The 19,200-nt window shown below is 49.1% G+C and overlaps 2 protein-coding genes across 3 annotated transcripts in view; one reads left to right on the forward strand and one right to left on the reverse strand.

The window, feature by feature from the left end:
* Nucleotides 1-1,362: 1,362 nt before the first annotated feature.
* On the forward strand, nt 1,363-13,381 carry Tubb6 (tubulin, beta 6 class V). The gene is made up of 4 exons (NM_026473.2): nt 1,363-1,446; nt 1,957-2,065; nt 3,578-3,688; nt 11,942-13,381. The coding sequence occupies exons 1-4, from the start codon at nt 1,390-1,392 to the stop codon at nt 13,006-13,008; spliced, it is 1,344 nt and encodes a 447-aa protein (NP_080749.2). The 5' UTR covers nt 1,363-1,389; the 3' UTR covers nt 13,009-13,381.
* Nucleotides 13,382-15,395: 2,014 nt separating this feature from the next.
* Afg3l2 (AFG3-like AAA ATPase 2) overlaps nt 15,396-19,200 on the reverse strand; it is a 44,429-nt gene continuing 40,624 nt past the window's right edge. For both annotated transcript variants that reach the window (NM_027130.2, XM_011246998.2), the window contains exons 16-17: nt 17,898-18,092; nt 15,396-16,146 (exon numbers count right to left, since the gene is read on the reverse strand). In NM_027130.2, coding sequence (NP_081406.1) covers nt 15,910-16,146; nt 17,898-18,092 — 432 coding nt within the window. In that variant the 3' untranslated portion in view covers nt 15,396-15,909. The remainder of the gene's footprint in view (nt 16,147-17,897; nt 18,093-19,200) is intronic.

The raw sequence follows: 19,200 nt of genomic DNA on the forward strand, positions 1-19,200 counted from the left end.
AAGAAACCACTGCTACAAATTACAGATCTTGCTGCTTCCTCGTTTTTGTGTGGCATTTCTGCCTGACTTGGGGTCAGGAGGACACAGGGGGTTTCCCGAGATCCCTGGCAGGGAGCGTTTGAGAACACCTGGGAATCTTTGATGGATGCATGGGCTACAGGTGGCAAAGAATCCCAGCATCTGAGAGCCAGTCAGGTGCCTCCAGGACAAGCCTTTCATTTTACAAAAGAGGAAAGTGAAGCCCAAAGTACTAACACTAGAAAGGAAAAGCGAGTGGTTTGTTTCAGGCATCACCCAGGGCTGGTTCCTCTTGGGGTCCCTAAGGATACCCCGATTTTCACCTGCTAGTGTTTCCCACTGTCATTGGGTGAGACCCTTGCCGGATGAGCCTCCCATGGGCTTCCAGAGCATTCTAGGTTCCCTGGTGTCAGGACATGCCTACCACCCCTACTAGTGTCCAGTCCTTATGGGTTAAGTGAGGGTATCTGTGTACAAGAAGAAGCTGCCTGCTGGAGGGGCGGGGGACAGCCTCCCAGGATGGAATGCCCAGCAGTGGCAAAGTTGCTGAGGTCAAGACCTGACTGGGAGCCATCATACAAGAAACTTGGGGCCTTGGACATCATAGTTGTCAGGCACTCTAGCATCTGGAGTAGCCCCTTGCCTCCGCTGAGACTACAAAGATGGGCTGTTTGTGGTGACTTTCCTCCTGGTTCTCTCTCCAGCAGCACTGCGCCCGTGTTCTTGTGCCCCTCCCTCATGACAGCGCTTAGTTTTGTTTTGCTTTTTTTCAAAAGTTGAGGGGGTGGGAGCGATCCCGAGAGAAAGAGCAAGCCTTTCCAACATTGTTGGAAGGTTGCGTGGATGAGGTTGTTGTTAGCCAAACGCAGCGGTGAAGTCACTTTATGGATGCGGCTGGAGGGGCAGGCAGAGAGGTGCAAGCTAAATACGCGTGCCTAGGGTAGTGAGACAACTGAAAGAATCCACGGGTCCCAAAGGTCGCCTTCCACCCGCAGGGTTATGGGTGGTTCTCCCAGCTCTCGTGGGAGCGTTTGTAACTCACCCGACGACAGATGACCAATACCCTGGGTACTAACAGTACCGTGGTGCAGAAGTCTAGGGCTTCCCTCCCCTCCTCGGGAGTCCCCTCCAGTCCACCCTGCTCCTCTCTGCCCGACGCCCAGGGTTCCAGCTGTCAGGACCAAGAGCGGGGCTTGGGAACCGCCCGCTAGTCTTTGGGAGGGGCGGGGACAGCAAGCGGGACAGCCAGCTGCTATTGGAGGGGAAGGCGAGGGCGGAGGGGCCGAGCGGGGTCAAGTCCCGGGAGCGCACGGCCGGCCGCAGTCACGCCGCAGTCGGGAGAGCCAGCGCCCGAGCGCAGACGCGCCCGCCATGAGGGAGATTGTGCACATCCAGGCGGGCCAGTGCGGGAACCAGATCGGTACCAAGGTGGGTCCGGGCGCGCGTGGCGCTCCCGCGGGTGGGCGGGTAGCGGCGCCGGCCTCGGAGGACCCAACCTTGCTTCTCCGAGCCAGGCTGACCCTGCTCACTCCTGGGAGAGCAAGTCCCGGAGAGCCCGCCCTGAGTCCCCGCGGGCAGACTCAGTGATCCGGTCCAGAGAGTGGGCCAGCTGACCCTCGGGATCCGGCTCGAAGTAGACCACCGGTCCCAGCTGTGGGTTCCAGAGGGTGCGCCCTGGGGCCCGACTCAGAGAGTGGGCCACCGGTCCCGAAGGGCGCGTCCTCGAGAACTGGCCCCGGGGACTGAACCCCAGGATCCTGAAGCGACCTGGCGGGGAGAGGAAGCCATGGGTCTCAGGGGGCTGACTCGGGGTTCCGACCCAGGGTTTGCGCCCGAGTCTGAGGGCTCCGGGGAGCCGGTCACAGGTCCCGGTGCGGGTGGCAGGGACTTCTCAGGCTCCCGGTCTGACTCTCTGTCCCTTCGCCGTTCCCTCGCAAGTTTTGGGAAGTGATCAGTGATGAGCACGGCATCGACCAGGCCGGAGGCTACGTGGGCGACTCAGCGCTGCAGCTGGAGAGGATCAGCGTCTACTACAATGAGTCATCCTGTGAGTCGCGCGGCTTCGGGCTGTCCCCCCCAACCCCCAACCCCCGGCCTCCGGCGCCGGCACCTGGCCTTTCCCGGCTGCCTTTCGGGCATGCTCTGACAGGACCCGACCGTACCCTGCAGGAACCCCGGGCTGGACCCGGAGGGGGGAGGCTCGCGGGATGCGGTCTTGGGGCCGGGAGAGTTTGCTCAGGAAAAAGTTAGGGCGGGATGGAGCTGGATGCCCGGCCACTCCCTCACTCCCCCTGGAGCGGGAAGCCCGCCCTAGGTCTGTTCAAACTGTAGGATCCGGCCTATCCCGAAGGCTTGAACCAAGCCATCCGTTGAGGTTGTGAAATAACCTCCTCATTCCCAGGCCATCCTTTTCCTAAGCTTTGAAAGAATGGAGCAGAACAGTCGAATGGAATGGAATTCAAAGGCATCTTTTATTAAGGACGCTTAGCTAAAAAATTGAGGAACACTCGTGATTTTTCTGGTCCTTCACCTAAAATTATATTCATCGGGCGCCAAAACTGTAGACAGCTCTAAGAAATTAATGGGGAAATTAGCAAAATTCTAGACTCTGGATAATCCCAGTTTGGGAATAATAGCACCTCTGTCCTCTGAAGGCTACTTTACAGGCAGGTTTTATTATAAAAGTGTGACACACACCTCGCAAGCCAACGAAATCCTAGGGCACAGAAAGAACACCCAGAACTGGCATGGGCAGACTCTCCCATGGAATGACATTGAAAGAGCTTCCAAGACGCTCTCTGGAGTCACCAGATTTTTAGAGTTACTTCCCACCTGTTCACCCAGAACTGGCAAGGGCGGTAGATATGAATCATGGGATATTGCTCATATAAGCAGACCTGAAACACATGGAAATTCTAGGCAGCTCTTAAGAGAAACGCCAGTGTTCACTGCACTTCCTCTTATTCACCGGGTGACATTTGTTGACCCTTTCCTCAACTTGGTCCTGGGCAGAGCCAAGCAGGATGTGGTGGCCCGCCAGTTCCTGCAAAGCCCATCCTCACAGGATGGGGGCTACAGCTTGCCCTGGTGTCCTGTCATGCTGTGCTACAAAGGCACAGTCTACTCAAATGACCGAAGAGCTCATTTGAGTCTGAAGAAAAGGGACACAGAACCCCTGGGCTGGCACCTAGGAGGAGCTGCTCAGACAGCTTTGATGTATGTATGTATGTATGTATGTATGTATGTATGCGAATGTCCATAGGGCAGGTGCCAAGAAGCAGACGGAGGGCCAGACTGCTGCCACAGATCTTGTTTATTTCTCTGCAGCTAGAGAAGTGCAGCTGTCTAACAGGAGGGTTGGAGGTGAACTGGGAAATACAGTGGCCACGAAGCAGGCAGGAGTGTTGATTTCCCACCTAGAACCTGTGATAGAGAAAGTCACAATACCTTCTCTGCAGACACTGGTTACCCCTGCCGGGCAGCTCTGACCTGGTGGGACTTGCTGAGTCGATTTTTCCAGAAACCTGGAAGTGACTCTGGTGGGCTTTTTCCCTTCCAGCTAAGAAGTACGTACCCAGGGCTGCCCTGGTGGACTTGGAGCCCGGCACCATGGACAGTGTGAGGTCTGGGCCTTTTGGGCAACTCTTCCGGCCTGACAACTTCATCTTCGGTAGGTTCCACCTGCTTGCTTGCTTGTGTTTGTTTCGTTTTTATGTATTTGTTCGTGGTACCAGGGGTTGGGTTGGGATTGTCCACTTGTGGCACTTTGGAGGTACTTAAATGATTTCAGACTTTGGAGCCTTTTTGAATTTTCAGGTTAGGGATGCTGAGCCATGCATGTGAGAGGCAGAGGATATCCCAGGGGAGTGGGCTGATCTTAAGGGTGATTCCTGGCCTAGGGTGCATGACAGAGATTGAATGTTTTGAAATCTATATCCCAGGCAGATAGCAATCCTGAGAGGAAATAAGGAAAACACCAGTGTTTCCTATGAGGCTAAGTAGTTTTACTAAACATAATGCGAGAAAGTTATAGATCAAAATGACTTCAACTGTCAAGGCAAAATTCCAAATGTCACTGTGTTTAAAAAAAACAAAACAGAAGAGTACCCTGGGGCATGTCACAGCACACGCCCCTTCTGTACCTCCAGCACTGGGAAGGCAGAGGCAGGTGGATCTCTGTGAGTTTGAGGTCAGCTTGGCCTACATGGTGAGATTCAGGCCAGCCAGAAATATACAGAGGAGGAAGAGAATTATGATATTTATTATAATTATTATATTAATATATTGTGATAGTGAGCCCAAGCAGATAGGGGTCACAGCCACCAGCGTTCTGGCCCATGCCCTCGCCACACAACTGTGGCCTTGCTGTTTAACCTGCATGGGGACTCTCTAGTCCTTAGTGAGATGGAATCAAATGGTTAGGTGTGCAGAGGGTCACGGCAATGCTCCCCGTGGGAACTGCAGTCTTGCCTCCTACAAAGCTTCCGTGCCTGGTTCTGTTCCGAAGAAAGAAAAAGGTCGTGTAGTGATTCCTGTAATCCCAGCACTCAGAGGTGGAGGCAGGAGGATCAAGAGTTCAAGGCTCTTTCTGGCTACACAGGAAGCTTGAGGCCAACCTAGAGCTACGTAAGACCCTGTCTTAAAAACAACGAAGACAGAAAAAGACCCACCTTGGCTGCCACTGCTGTCACAGCAGGGAAGGGGGCATGGCTTTATACGGATCAGTACTGAACAGCTTTTGGTTAGTAGCTCCTGTGGGGCTTGGCAGGGACTTTTCTGGGCCTGTGCTGTGAGCATCTGGGGTGAGGTAATGGCTGTTCAGAAAGCGCTTGCCTCAGAAGTCTGATCAGGACCAGGATCAAGTCCCTGAACCCACATAGAGCTAGGTGTGGCAGCACAGGTCTGTCCCAGCATCTTTCTTACAGATGAGAGGACGCAGAAGCTCACAGGCAGGGAGCCGGGGCTAGGAAGCACTGAGTGAGAGACCTTATCAACCTCTGGCTTGTACCCAGGCACACATATGTGTGTGTGCACACACACACACTCACACACAGAAGAAAATGGCATTTCGCATTTAAAGGTGTCCCCAAACTTTCTTGTACCTTTTTGCATTCTCTTTCACTTTTAAATATTTTTTTCAAATGCAATACACAAATATACATTTAGGAAAATATTTCATGTATATGAGTACTCTGATCTCATGCACACATGCACACCAGAAGAGGGCATCGGAGGATTCCATTACAGATGGTTGTGAGCCACCATGTCATTGCTGGGAATTGAACTCCGGTCCTCTGGAAGAGCAGCCAGTGTTCTCGTAACTGCTGAGCCATCTCTCCACACACACCCCTTTATATATTTATAATATTTATTTAGCTAGGGCCTCACTGTGTAACTCAGGCTGACCTGGAACTTTAATATACTACCATACTTAGGCTTTTCTTTTTTATTTTCTATTTGTGTGTGTGTGAGTGTATGTGTATGTGTGTGTGTGTGTATGTGTGTGTGTGAGTGTGTGTGTATGTGTGTGTGTGTGTGAGTGTGTATGTGTGTGTGTGTGTGTATGTGTGTGTGTGTGTGTGTGTGTGTGTGTGTGTGTGTGTTTGTATGTGTGTGTGTGTGTGTGTGTGTGTGTATGTGTGTGTGTGAGTGTGTGTGTATATGTGTGTGTGTGTGAGTGTGTGTGTATATGTGTGTGTGTACCCACAAAAGTCAGAAGGTGTTAAATCGTCTGGAAATGGAGCTTTTGTGCGAACCATGGTACAGGGAACTGAAGCTGTGTCCTCTGGCAGAGCAACAGCAGGTATTCTCAACCACTGAGCCATCTCTGCAGCCCCCACCCACTCCCTGTTAAGAATTAATTATATGGAATGGTGTAATTAAAGGTGGTGCACACCTTTAATCCTAGCACTTGGGAGGCAGAGGCAGGTGAATCTCTATGAGTTTGAGGCCAGCCTGGTCTACAGAGTGAACTCCAGCAGCCAAGGCTACACAGAGAAACCCTATCTTGAAAAACTTAAAAAAAAAAAAATCATTTATTTGAAGCAGGGTCTCACTATGTAGCCCTGGCTTGCCTGGAACTTTCTGGGTAGATCAAGATGATTTCAAATTTAGAGTTCTGCCTGCCTTTGCCTCTCGAGAGCTATGATTAAAGGCCTGACATAAAATTTCTTTAATTGTAATTTAACAAGTTGGACATTATTTTTAATTGAGAACTGTGATTTATTTAAGATAAGCTGGGTGTGGTGGTCATAACTGTACCTTTAGCACCCAGAAGGCTGAAGCAGGGTGGTCACTGGATTCAAGGACAGCCTGGTCTATATAATTTGATTTGAGGGGAGCCTGGGCTACAGAATAAAACTTCGTCTTTATAAAAAGAAAATCCTCACTTGTGAGAATTGCCTATTACTTACATTCCCCTTGTGACGGCCATACTGACTGGCCAGTGAGCAGAGTTTATGGGTTCTGGGGATCTGAATTCACGTCCTCCCTCGGAACTGTTTAAATTACAGCGGACTCATGGATGGTTCATCATAGCTGGTTCACAGCCTTTAGCTGGCTTTGGTAGAGTAAAACAGAGCATTGTCAGGCAAGGCTCAGCCAGACGAAGATTGTGAGGGAGGTCCCTTCCTCAGCCCCAAAAGACTGAACCAGTAAGCTGGTGCCATCTCAGTTCTGGATATAGTTTGAAATGGCACACGCCTTTTGTCCCAGTACTTGGGAGGCAGAGGCAGGTGAATCTCTGAGTTCAAGGCCAGCCTAGTCTACCTAGTGAGTTCCAGGACAGCCAGGGCTACATAGAGAGACCCTGATTCAGACCAAAACAAAAAAAAAAACAAACAAACAAAAAAAAAAACAAAACCCAAAAAACAAAAACAAAAAACAGCAATTGCATTAGTAATATATAATTTCAAAAAGTGAGAGTTCCCAATGACATGATCACACTCTCATTCTTAATTGCTGGGTGCATAGCACCCCTGCCAAGGAGACTGTGGGAAGGCAGCTAAGCGCCAGACAGGCTATTTCCTTAAAGCCCCTTGGCGGGTTTGTAGTTTTCCTTCAGATGCAGGGCTGGCCGAGGAGGAGCTGGGGAGCACGGAGAGCTGGCCGACTTAATTCTTCCCTCAGTTTGAGTTGGAGGAGAACCAGAAGGAGGACTGTGAGGAAAGCCTAGGCAGCTGCAGTGTGCCTGCCAAGCGTCAGGTTTGCAGCCTGTGTTTAACAAGCTGGAGTCACTGATTAACGGCCGAATGCACCGTGTAGATGTTCAACTTATGACCTCCTGGTATTTAAGCAGGGATGATCTGTTGCTAGGAGACAAGGGCAAAATATTTTTTAAAAGTCACCAGCTTCCTTTTTTTGTGTGTCAAGAGTAGAGAATACTTTGGGGCTAGTCCGTGCTACGGATAGGGACGGATCTGAGTCGCTGGCATAAACCGGAGGGGGGGTTAAGTGTCACTGGAACACTTAAAGCTTGAGCAAGCTTGATTTAAGGTTCTGTCCTGCCGTCAGCTGCCCTTCAACGTGTTCCTCGCTTTTAATGAATGGTTCCTAGGCTCTGACGGTGTGTGTGGTCCTCCTGTAAAGCAATGATGGTTCTACACTGAGTTCCCACTACATGGTCAACCCTAAGTTCCCAGTTGACCTCAGGGTTTGTTCCTCTCATGGCCTGGCCTGGGGCCTAGCCTGGCTGCTGCCTGCTGAGTTGTGTGGGAAGGGGTAGACGTGAGTTTGTGGGTGCTTAAGAAGGACAATGACAATCTGTGCTGGCTAGTGTTTTATCAACTTGACAAAAGCTAGAGGCTTTTGGGATGAGGGAATTGTAAGTTGAGGAAATACCCACACCAGACATGGGCAAGCTAGTCTGAGGGCAACTTCCTTCTGTCTGTCCTTCCTTCCTTCCCTCTTTCCCTCTTTCTTAATCTCTCCCTCCCTTTCTTTCTTTACTTTTTTCCTCCTCTTCCTCCTCCTTTTCTGGTGGTTGTTGCTATTGTTTGAGCCAGGGCTTCTCTGTGTAGAGAGAACTGCTCTAGAACTCACTCTGTAGACCAGGTTGACCTTGTACTCACAGAAACCTACTTTAGAGGCATGCGCTGCCACCCAGCCAGTAGGGCATTGTCTTGATTAATGATTGATGTGGGAGGGTCTGGCCACAATCCCTGAGCAGGTGGTCTTGGGTTCTATAAGAAAGCATGCTGAGCAAGCTAGTAAGCCACACCCCTCCATGGTCTCTGCGCCAGATCCTGCCTTGAGTTCCAGCCGTAGCTTCTTTCCATGATGGTCTATAAACCATAACGCGTCATAAACCCTCCCCTCCACGTTGCTGTTGGTCATGGTGTTTTATCGCAGCCATAGACACCCAAGACATCATCTTAGAGTCTGCTCAGAGAAAACAGCCAGGCTTCCCTGGGTAGTACAGCTAGACAGGATGGGTTAAGCCAGAGAAAAGCAAAGCAAAAAAATGGCTACTTCAGAGGGTAGAGGGGCCAGTGCCTATCAGGGTGTGCTATCATCACAGAGGAGGTGTCTGCCCGGAGCTCCATGCAGCCACACAGCTGTTCTGTCAATGGTCTTGGTACCGTGCTGTACACAGAGGGTCGTCGATGGCAGGAGCAAGAGTCTGAGCACCCTCCTGAGGCTGGCAAGAGGGACGCCACTGTGGTCATGCAGGGCTGCCAGCTCGAAATCCCACCTTTTAATACTGAAACGTGATTAATGTTTTCATCACTGAGTAAAGTCAGAGTGTCTTCCCGTGCCCTGTCCAAACCTCGCATGAGTGTGTAGTGTAACAACAGGGACCTCCTCTGTCCCACGGTGGCCATGAGGTTGTAGCCTTAGGTAGATAACTAGTGTAGGTGCTTGGGGCAGATAACTTGTATGGGGTTTCCACATACACTCACTCTTACATGTTTGTACACACAAGTGATGTGGTATTCTGGAAATGAAATTATGCAATACACACTCCTGAAGCCTCTTGAGACGTCCACTAACATATGGCAGACATCTTCTGTGGCAGTCATAGGACCTTTTCACTGTGCATCTTATTCAGTGACTCTCCTTGTTATTTATTTATTTTCAAGATTTATTTTATGTATATGATGAGTACACTAGCTGTCTTCAGACACACCAGAAGAGGGCATCAAATCCCATTACAGATGGTTGCGAGCCACCATGTGGTCCCTGGGAATTGAACTCAGGACCTGAGAGAGCAGCCAGTGCTCTTAACTGCTGAGCCATCTTTCCAGCCCTATTGATATTTAAAGTAATTCACTTAAAGACATATTTACATATGACATTACATATTTACATTACATATTACATATTTACATACTCTTGATTATCTCATAAAATGTGCCTATTGAGTTTGAAGATTTTTTTTTTTTTTAAATATTTATTTATTTATTATATGTAAGTACACTGTAGCTGTCTTCAGACACTCCAGAAGAGGGAGTCAGATCTCGTTACGGATGGTTGTGAGCCACCATGTGGTTGCTGGGATTTGAACTCTGGACCTTTGGAAGAGCAGTTGGGTGCTCTAACCCACTGAGCCATCTCACCAGCCCAAGATTTTTTTTAAGATGTTATTTTTTTTAACATGTGTATGAGTGACCATAGGTATGTATGTGCACCGCATGCATGCAGTACCTGAAGAGACCAGAAGAGGGCGCTAGATAACCTCGAACTGGAGTTAAACAGTTGTGAGCTGTCATGTGGGTACCAGGAAACAATCCAAGATCCACTGCGAGAGCAGTTAATACTCCTAACCACTGAACCATCTCTCTAGCCTGCAAATATATCTTAGTGGAAGATTACCTTTGATTTTTGGCATGCAATGATGCAGATAATTTTGTGGTTTTTTGTTGTTGTTTTTGTTTTGTTTTTGGTTGGTTTTGGTTTTTTTGCTTTCAAGATAAGACATGGTTTCTGTGTGGCCCTGGCTATCCTGGAACTCACTATGTAGACAAGGCTGGCCTCGAACTCAGAAATCTGCTCCCTGAGTGTTGGAATTAAAGGCATGTGCTTCCACCCCACCTGCATATAAAGTTAAATGACATAAAGCATAAATCATCCTGTGTACATATAGACATGATTGTTTTGGTATAATGATCATCAAACCTTAGTCCAATTTGGGTAAGTAATATTTAATGTAGCCCTCATGAATATGAACTAATTGGGAAAAGTATACAGATATTTCTAAGGCCTTATAATCATGTTGTCATTTGCAACTTTAAAAACTTTTTTGTAGCAGTGTCATGTGATGCACATTGTCAGTACAGCACTCAGAAAAGCAGAGACTAAATACATTTCCTCTGGTTCTCCCTCGAACCCTTTTTAAGTATATCCCACCATGAACTTACACACATATCTTGTATTACACATAGGTCTGCACATAGTAATAAATGTAAGTTTTGTGATTAAAGAAACTGAAAGAGGATGTTTCAAATGTAGGCACCAGCCCTTCCAAATCAAAGTCTCCTCTGAAGGAAGGTTAAGAAGGCCTGCTGGCTAGGAGCAGCCGCTCTACAACACACTGCCTCACTGGATGGTCTTTGCTAGCCACTCTGACTCTTCTGATAAGACTCGGAACTCTTGGAGGTGTGTTAGGCTCCTTTCCATGACTAGACTGGATATAATTAGAGGGTAGGAATCACCTCTGTACTGGTCGTCAGTTACAGGTGCAAAATCAATAGTTCCTAGGAAAATGTGCGAAAGTAACCTTGGGCGGCGAGTGAGATGCCCGGTTCACATTGACCATCATTACTGTTTTGGAGCTGGGCACAGTGGCTTGCACCTTCTGTCTTAGCTTTCCTGGTGGCAAAGGCGGGTCTTTGTGGAGTTTGAAGCTAGCCTGGGTCTAACAAAGAGTTCCAGGACAGTTAGGGCTACAATAAAGAGGATCCTGTCTTGAAACAAATTACTGTCTTGAGAAGAAAATAAGTGTTTGTACATAGTACATGTTGAGCATCCTTTATCTAAAACTCCTTGAAGCACTTTTGGGGTGTTGGAATAGTTGTGTGTGTGTATGTATATGTATATATATATATATATATATGGAGCTTCATTGCAAATGGAATAGTGACCATGTATTGGTTTTCATATACTTTATACATAAAACCTGAAGGCAGTTCCTACAGTGTTTTCAGGGCTTCTGCACTTTGATGGGCCTATCACATGAAGTCAGATATGAAATTTTCCACTCATGATGTCAGATCAATCCTCAGAAAGTTTTGGGGTTTGAAGTGTTTTGAATTTTTGGATTAGTGCAAGGTACAGAAAGCTCAAAACTATGATGTATACATTGTATCCTCTTTGAAGTTTACCATGAGCCAAAATTATTTAAAAATAAGATCTGAGTCTGGCCGGATGTGGTGGCACAAGCCTTTAATCCCAGCACTCGGGAGGCAGAGGCAGGCGAATTTCTGAGTTTGAGGCCAGCCTGGTCTACAGAGTGAGTTCCAGGACAGCCAGGGCTACACAGAGAAACCCTGTCTCAAAAAACAAAACAAACAAAACAAAAATCTATGAGTCTGGCCTGGTGGGGCTAGCTAGTTACATGAGTTTGAGACCACCTGGCCTATATAGGCAGACTGACTCAAAACAAAAAGAAGTGACATTACCAGATCAAGACAAATGTATCTTAAATTTTTATATTGTTTAATATAATGCCCTAAGGTTGATTCCAGGTGAATCAGGGCCTCAGAGTATAAAGTGTACTCTTTTAATGAACAGGACCCCGGTCCCTGGATGTATAGTTGGCCTGTCTGAAGAAGTGCTTGCTCACCTGCCTTCTAGGCACCGTGATGGGTACCTGTTACAGCCTGGTTCCTGGTCCTTTGCTCCGGGTCTCTTTCACTGAAAAAAAAAATACTGATGGGAGAAAGCAGGTCACTGATATTCCCTTTGGAATTTTGCTGCCTTGCAGGACAGACGGGTGCCGGAAACAACTGGGCCAAGGGTCACTACACGGAGGGCGCGGAGCTGGTGGATTCGGTGCTGGATGTGGTGCGCAAGGAGTGTGAGCATTGCGACTGTCTTCAGGGCTTCCAGCTCACCCACTCGCTGGGCGGTGGCACGGGCTCAGGCATGGGCACACTGCTCATCAGCAAGATCCGAGAGGAGTACCCGGACCGCATCATGAACACCTTCAGCGTCATGCCGTCACCCAAGGTCTCAGACACCGTGGTGGAGCCCTACAACGCCACATTGTCAGTGCACCAGCTGGTAGAGAACACCGACGAGACCTACTGCATCGACAACGAGGCCCTCTATGACATCTGCTTCCGCACGCTCAAGCTGACCACACCCACTTACGGGGACCTCAACCACTTGGTATCCGCCACCATGAGCGGTGTCACCACATCACTGCGTTTCCCTGGCCAACTCAACGCCGACCTGCGCAAGCTGGCTGTGAACATGGTGCCATTCCCACGTCTCCACTTCTTCATGCCCGGCTTTGCCCCCCTCACAGCCCGGGGCAGTCAGCAGTACCGTGCCCTGACAGTGCCTGAGCTCACACAGCAGATGTTCGATGCCAAGAACATGATGGCTGCCTGTGACCCACGCCATGGCCGCTACCTGACCGTCGCCACTGTCTTCCGGGGCCCCATGTCCATGAAGGAGGTGGACGAGCAGATGCTGGCCATCCAGAACAAGAACAGCAGCTACTTTGTGGAGTGGATCCCCAACAATGTCAAGGTAGCTGTGTGCGACATCCCACCACGGGGCCTGAAGATGGCCTCCACCTTCATTGGCAATAGCACTGCCATCCAGGAGCTATTCAAGCGCATCTCCGAGCAGTTCTCGGCCATGTTCCGCCGCAAGGCCTTCCTGCACTGGTTCACCGGTGAGGGCATGGACGAGATGGAGTTCACCGAGGCCGAGAGTAACATGAATGACCTGGTGTCCGAGTACCAGCAGTACCAGGACGCCACGGTCAATGATGGGGAAGAGGCATTTGAAGACGAGGATGAAGAAGAGATCAACGAATAGGGAGCCATAAGATGCTACAGTGAACGTCTGCTCTTTTCTTAGCCTTGATGGTGTGGGAATGGTGCCCTGGTCTAAGCATGTCACTGGCCCCTCTCAAACCAAATGCACCACACTGTTCTCCAGGTTACCTGGAACAGTCCCAGCAGACCAGGGAGATCTCATATAGGAACCCTGAAAGCAAAGTAGGGGGCTCACACAGGGCTAAAGAAAGTGACCACCTTTTGTTAAGCCCCCTTCCCACCCCATCAGAGTTAGAATAGGGATTTGTTTTTCATCCTCGGTGATAAAAACTAAAGCCACACAGTGCTGCCTTAAGTGAATGCACACTATGGAACTTTATGACAATCCATTCATAATAAAATGCTAAACCTGATCATCGGTCTCTTGAACTTCATCAAAGCACTGTCATGTGGTCTCATTTTTCAGGTATCTATTTGGTGAGATAGCAGAACATCACATCTATCCAGGAAATAGCTGTTTGGAGTAGGGCCTGCTGTGTGTGGGTCAGGCTTCAACTGGCTACCTGCCACACGGCTAAACCTTGCCATTCCCATCCCTGTGCAGAAGAGGGCAAGGGTGAGGTGGGTACCACTGACATCCCCACAGGTGCAAACTTTTGTCATTCTTCTAGTACAAGAGAAACCCCACTCTCCTGCCCCTAGGCTTGCCAGAACCTGGCATCTGCTGCACCTCTATTATTGTGAAGCAGGTGGGGAACACATGAGGGCAGGAGAACCCTTGGACACTTGTCAGGACCCAGAGTCTCAGCTCTACCTGCTTGGAACTTGAGTTCCTTCAGGGGAGCTAAGAACTGGCCACTCTACAAGCCACTGAAGGACATTTCTTCCATTGTTCTAGAAGCAACCTGGTCTCTGGCCAGTTATTTCCCTTCCACAGGAGAAGCTCAAATTGCATTACTGCTTCTCTGTCAAGGACCCCAAGTCTGGTAACAGTTCATCTTACCACTAAAATACCCACGTGACTAAGTAGGCCTTATGGCCGTGAGATAATTCCTCATTGAACCACCTCTCAAAAGCATCAAGTGGGGAGAAAATGAGGTATAGTGTGGTCCTTCTGCAAATGACCAGGCAGAGCAGATATGCTGGTGAGAGCTGAGGTACCTAGATGCATGCAAAGCACCTTTTGCTGGAGCATACACTATCAAGAATAGCTCCTACATCCACTGGAAGATGACCCCAGGGATGCCACTGTATTCTGTATGCCTAAAGGACATTGTCCCCCACATTAACAATGCACTAGGCGAGCTGAAATGTTTTTACAGGATGCAGATAAAAGAATAAAATGGCCAGGCATATTGGCTCACTCTAGAATCCTAGTACTCAAAAACAAAGCTGGGAGTTGGGTGCATGGCTCTTGCAAATCCCAGCATCCTCCAGGGGATCTGATGGACTGTCCAGCTAACATGGGTCGGTACTTCCACTCACAGGCACACGCCACTTACAAGTGCTAAAAGCTGTAGGGACATTAAGAACACTGGCTGTTCTTCATAGGACCCAGGGCAGCTCACAACTGTTTATAATTGTGGTCTCAGGAGATCTAATACTCTCTTCTGTCCTCAGGCAACAGGCATGCAGGTAGTACACAGACATAAATTCAGCCATTATACCCACACACATAAAAAGATAAAAATGAATCAATCTCTAAAAAACAACAAACAAAAGCCAAAGCAGAGGGATTGCTGTAAGTTCAGTGCATAATGACTTTTAGGCCAGCCTGGTCTGCACAGTAAATCTGATTTTTAAAAAACCAAAATTAGTCGGGCGTGGTGGCACACGCCTTTAATCCCAGCACTCGGGAGGCAGAGGCAGGCGGATTTCTGAGTTCGAGGCCAGCCTGGTCTACAGAGTCAGTTCCAGGACAGACAGGGCTACACAGAGAAACCCTGTCTCAAAAAAACAAACAAACAAAAAAAAAACCAAAAAACAAAATTAGCTAGTACCTCAAAACTCAAACCTCAAAATCTCATTTGAAGATGAGAGTCAATCTTCACTGTGCCATCTATGTAACCCTCTCCTGGTGACCGACAAGAGCAACAGTTCCCAGCACACCTCCAGCACACACCCTGATCCACCATCGCCTCTCTGAACTCAGATGGTCAGGGCAGTGTAGCCTAGATGGCACAATGTCCACTTAGTCATGACAGCTCAGGGGGAACCTAGCTGATGCAGTTACCACAGCTGCTCCCGATGACTGGCTCCTGGATCCAACAGTACTGGTCGGGGCATCAATCTGGAAGGCTGCGGGTTTCTGTGGGAGCTGACGAGACCAGCAAGGTGAGGTTTTGAGGAGTCCATCTCCAAGACAAAGCACACTTAACTTCTTGACATTATGCTTTCTAAACATAAGCACAACATGGCAACCCTTCATATGCTCAGGAAAAAAGTGCAATGTCCACCTTTATTTCTGATATAAAGACTCCATATTTATATAATACATTCATGTTTTTAAATATGGTACAGTTCTCTATAGAAAACCATTCCATTAAAACAGCAACAAGTGATCTGAATTCAAATTTGAAAATATTTGGTTGAATCAAAATATTCTTATTAGGACTCCAACTGAATTTCACAGCACGTCTGCAGAGATGTCACAGGAGGAATGACGAGAGGGTGGTAGGAAAAGTCTTCTCCCACGGGACAGGATTCCACGGGACAGGCCTCGGCAGGTGGTGCTGTCTCTCCTGTTCCAGCCGCTGTTCATGAGGGCAAGGCTGAGGAAGTCTCCTTCCCAGCCCCTGGCAGTTGCTGCAGTTGTGAAGCCCTCAGCTGCAATGGAGGCCATCCCCTCCGCCTGGCTGACTCGACGGCCGGCTCTGCAGCAGGGCCCTTGTTCAGACTGAAGCCCTGGGAGGACAAAGGAAAGGGGCCTGCAGGTCCTGGCCTAGCTGACAACCTTCTCATTCAGCGGCTCCTCCTTCTCCTTCTCCTTCTTCTCCTCCTTCTCCCGCTCCTTGTTCCAATCCTGAAGGCCTTCAGGAAGAGAAGTGTCCTCGTCTAAGCTGCCAGTGCCTTCCACAAATTCTTCATATGTGGACTTTTCTGTAAATGGTCTGGGACCGAGAAGCTGGACCATGTCATTCTTGTCTAGGACTTCCTTTTCTAACAGTAAGAGAGCGACCTGAAAGACAAGCAGTTCCCACTAAGTTACTGAGCAAATCTACCTAAAAGGTAAGGTTTCCACTGACAGAAATGATCAGAGCATTTGCAGAGGACTCGAGTGCAGTTCCCAGCAACCACCATTTCATAACTCTAGTTCCAAGGGGTCTAATCCCTACTTCTGGTCATTGAGAGCACCAGACATGCACACTGTGCACACACATACGTTCAGGCAAACACTCATACACATCAGAAAACTGTAATATTAAAAAATAAAATAAAAAGGGTTGGAGAGATGGCTCAGTAGTTAAGAGCACTGACTGCTCTTCTTCCAGAGGCCCCGAGTCTAATTCCCCGCAACCACATGGTGGCTCACAACCATCTGTAATGGGATCTGATGCCCTCTTCTGGTGTGTCCGAAGACAGCACCAGTGTATTTAGATATAATAAGTAAATCTTTAAAACAAAAAAATAAAAATGAAAAGATAAAAAAGAACCTAAGATAACAGAACATGTCTCGTAAATCTGGGCACACGTATACAATTGAGGATTATGTAGCTGTAATAAGGAATGCACAGTTGCATGAAGATAAGCACAGCAGAGGCCCTGCAGCACACGCTGTGCTTGCTCTTAGGAGGAAGAGTAGACTGTGGCACTGAGGAGGCCATCACCTTAGGGCTGGTCCTCATCTGGGACCTTCACACAGACCACGCTGAATGCACTGCTCTTTGTTGCTGGTAAGTGCAGCACAGGGGAAATGAAAGCTTTAGGGCTCCTTCTAAGGCTGCCTCTGATTCCCAGCCTGGTCATGCGCATGCAAGTGCACAGCCCAGTCATGGGTAAGCACTGAAGCCCTAGTCACGCTTACACGGGACGTCTGATCATCAACTGAGCACTTCCACACCAGCCTGTCCCTCATGGCACCTCTCAGATTGGTCACGTTGCAAGGCTAAGTACCCACAGCTCTCGTGGACACAGTGCAGGCTGAGGTGATTTGCAAAGGCTCTGCAGTGGATCAGAAAGTCATCTCTGCCACTCCCTGACTTAGTGACCTTAAGCCATCACATGACCTCTCTCTGTTTTCTGCCTCTGTAAAGTGGGGGAAATGACTCTAGGTACCTGAGGAAGCTGTAGGCTTAGCTGGTACTGTGGTAGCCAGTTCCCCTTATCTGGAAGAAGGACCTCAGACAACCTGCCAACTCCTTCCTCCACAGCTAGGCCCTGAGCAAAGCCCTCAGCCCCTCTCCTCGCAGTAGACTACTCCCTGGCTGGCTCAATTCTCTTCATTTGCTTTCTTTTCTCTGTTGGGTCAGAAAGTACTACAGCCTCTCCTCATCTAACACGAGAACCAGAACACTTCCTGCTTCTGTTCCCCAGCCACAGGAAGACACTTAGCTCAAAGTGAAGAAGCACAGCAAGCCGGTGGAGAAGGAACTAAACCATCGCAGGACGCCACCCGGGGGACTCACCCCTCTAATTCCAGTACTCAGGCGGCAGAGGCAGGGGAAGCCTAACAAGATTGGTGCCAGCCTGGTCTACACAATGAGTTCCAGGCCAGCCAGGGTTACATAGCAAAATCCTGTCTCAAAAAATAAACAAGGCTGGCAAGAAGGCTCAGCAGGTAGACACTAGCTAAGCAACCTTGATGACCTCAACTAAACTTCTAGACCCACAAAAGGTGGAAGAACCAACTCCACAGAATTATCATCTGATTGACATTTGTACAGGTATGCGCGCACGCGCTCAGAGGCTCATCTGTATGCAGGCACGTACCTTCTCCACGTCAGCCTTCTTCTCTGTGAGAAGAGCCACCGTCCTTCTGTAGGCATCGCTGATGAGTATCCTCACTTCATCGTCTATCATCCTCGCAGTGGCCTCACTGTAAGGCTTCTCTAACACCATGTCCCCCTGTCGTGGGAGGTCAAAGGAGATCTGCCCCACTTTCTCGTTCATGCCAAACTGAACGATCTGAAAAGGATCCAGGACTAGTAGATTAGACAGAGGACCTCCACCTGAAGACTCACACCAGGGGCTGGCAGGGTGAGCCAAGATGCAGTATGATTAAGTTCACCCTGTATGTTCCGGAAACACTGGGCAAACCGCACCAGCACTGAAGCCCGAAGACTTCTCTACCTGTGAGGGGAGTGAAGAGCTAGAAGCTCTTGATGTGAGCAAACTGCCAACAAGTTCTCCCTGTGAACACACGGTCGCAACCCGAGAACGTGGGACACAGGATGACATCTGCATGAGGGACCACACGGAGAGGCTGATGCACCGTGACTCACGTGAGGCTCCCACACTAGACTGCACTGCGTGAGGGAGAAGCTTCTGGAGGTAAAGTCTTGAAGACTTGAAAAGACCAGGACCAGGGCTGGAGATGGCCCAGTGGTGAAGAACACTGCATGCTCTACTGCATGCTCGTCCCGAGGACCCAGGCTCGGTTCCCAGCACCTACATGGAGGCTCTCTATTGTCTGTGACTCCAGTTCCAGAGCCAGGGAAAGCACAGGCTTCCCCGCTTCCCCGCCCTCCCACTCCTGAGATCAGGATGGAGAAGCGGACGCCTCGTGAAGTTACTGTGAGAAGAAGAAAGAAGGTACAGAATGATGCTTCCCAGGAGACAAGCGGGATGGAAAGGCAGGTCCGCAGCAGAGCAAACTGTGACCCACTCACTGTTCCAGAAATGAGGCCACCAGGGGGAAGCAGAAAGGAACCCATGAATCAAACACAAGGCTCACATGGTGCTAGAAGGCAGGAAAAAGTACACAGGAGAAAAAAATACTTTTTACAAAGATTAGACAGAAATAAGAGCAAATTATAAGCAGTAATATCTTAGGGGGAATGTAACATTAATAAAAACTAGTTAGAAAATATTACTTTCAAAGAAGACATGGAGGACAGGCCAAGAGCTGGGTCAGTGGAGAACAGTTCCCGAGGAGCCACCCATGTCAGCCCAAAGCAAAGAGCCTGCTGCTGGGCGGTGGCAGCCTGTGGTAGAAGCTGAAGAAGGCAGGAACAGTTAAGAGTCAGGAGAAGAGAGAGGCTGCTGCCTGGGGAGTGACAAGGGACAGGTGCGG

This window comes from Mus musculus, chromosome 18, assembly GCF_000001635.26.
Source record: "Mus musculus strain C57BL/6J chromosome 18, GRCm38.p6 C57BL/6J".
Classification (NCBI taxonomy): domain Eukaryota; kingdom Metazoa; phylum Chordata; class Mammalia; order Rodentia; family Muridae; genus Mus; species Mus musculus.

Bases quoted from the DNA above. Each gene is read 5' to 3' on its own strand.
- Tubb6 (NM_026473.2), top strand. From the start codon at position 1,390: ATGAGGGAGATTGTGCACATCCAGGCGGGCCAGTGCGGGAACCAGATC. The intron at 2,066-3,577 runs GTGAGTCGCGCG...TTTCCCTTCCAG, and splicing joins CTACTACAATGAGTCATCCT to CTAAGAAGTACGTACCCAGG. The intron at 3,689-11,941 runs GTAGGTTCCACC...GCTGCCTTGCAG, and splicing joins GCCTGACAACTTCATCTTCG to GACAGACGGGTGCCGGAAAC.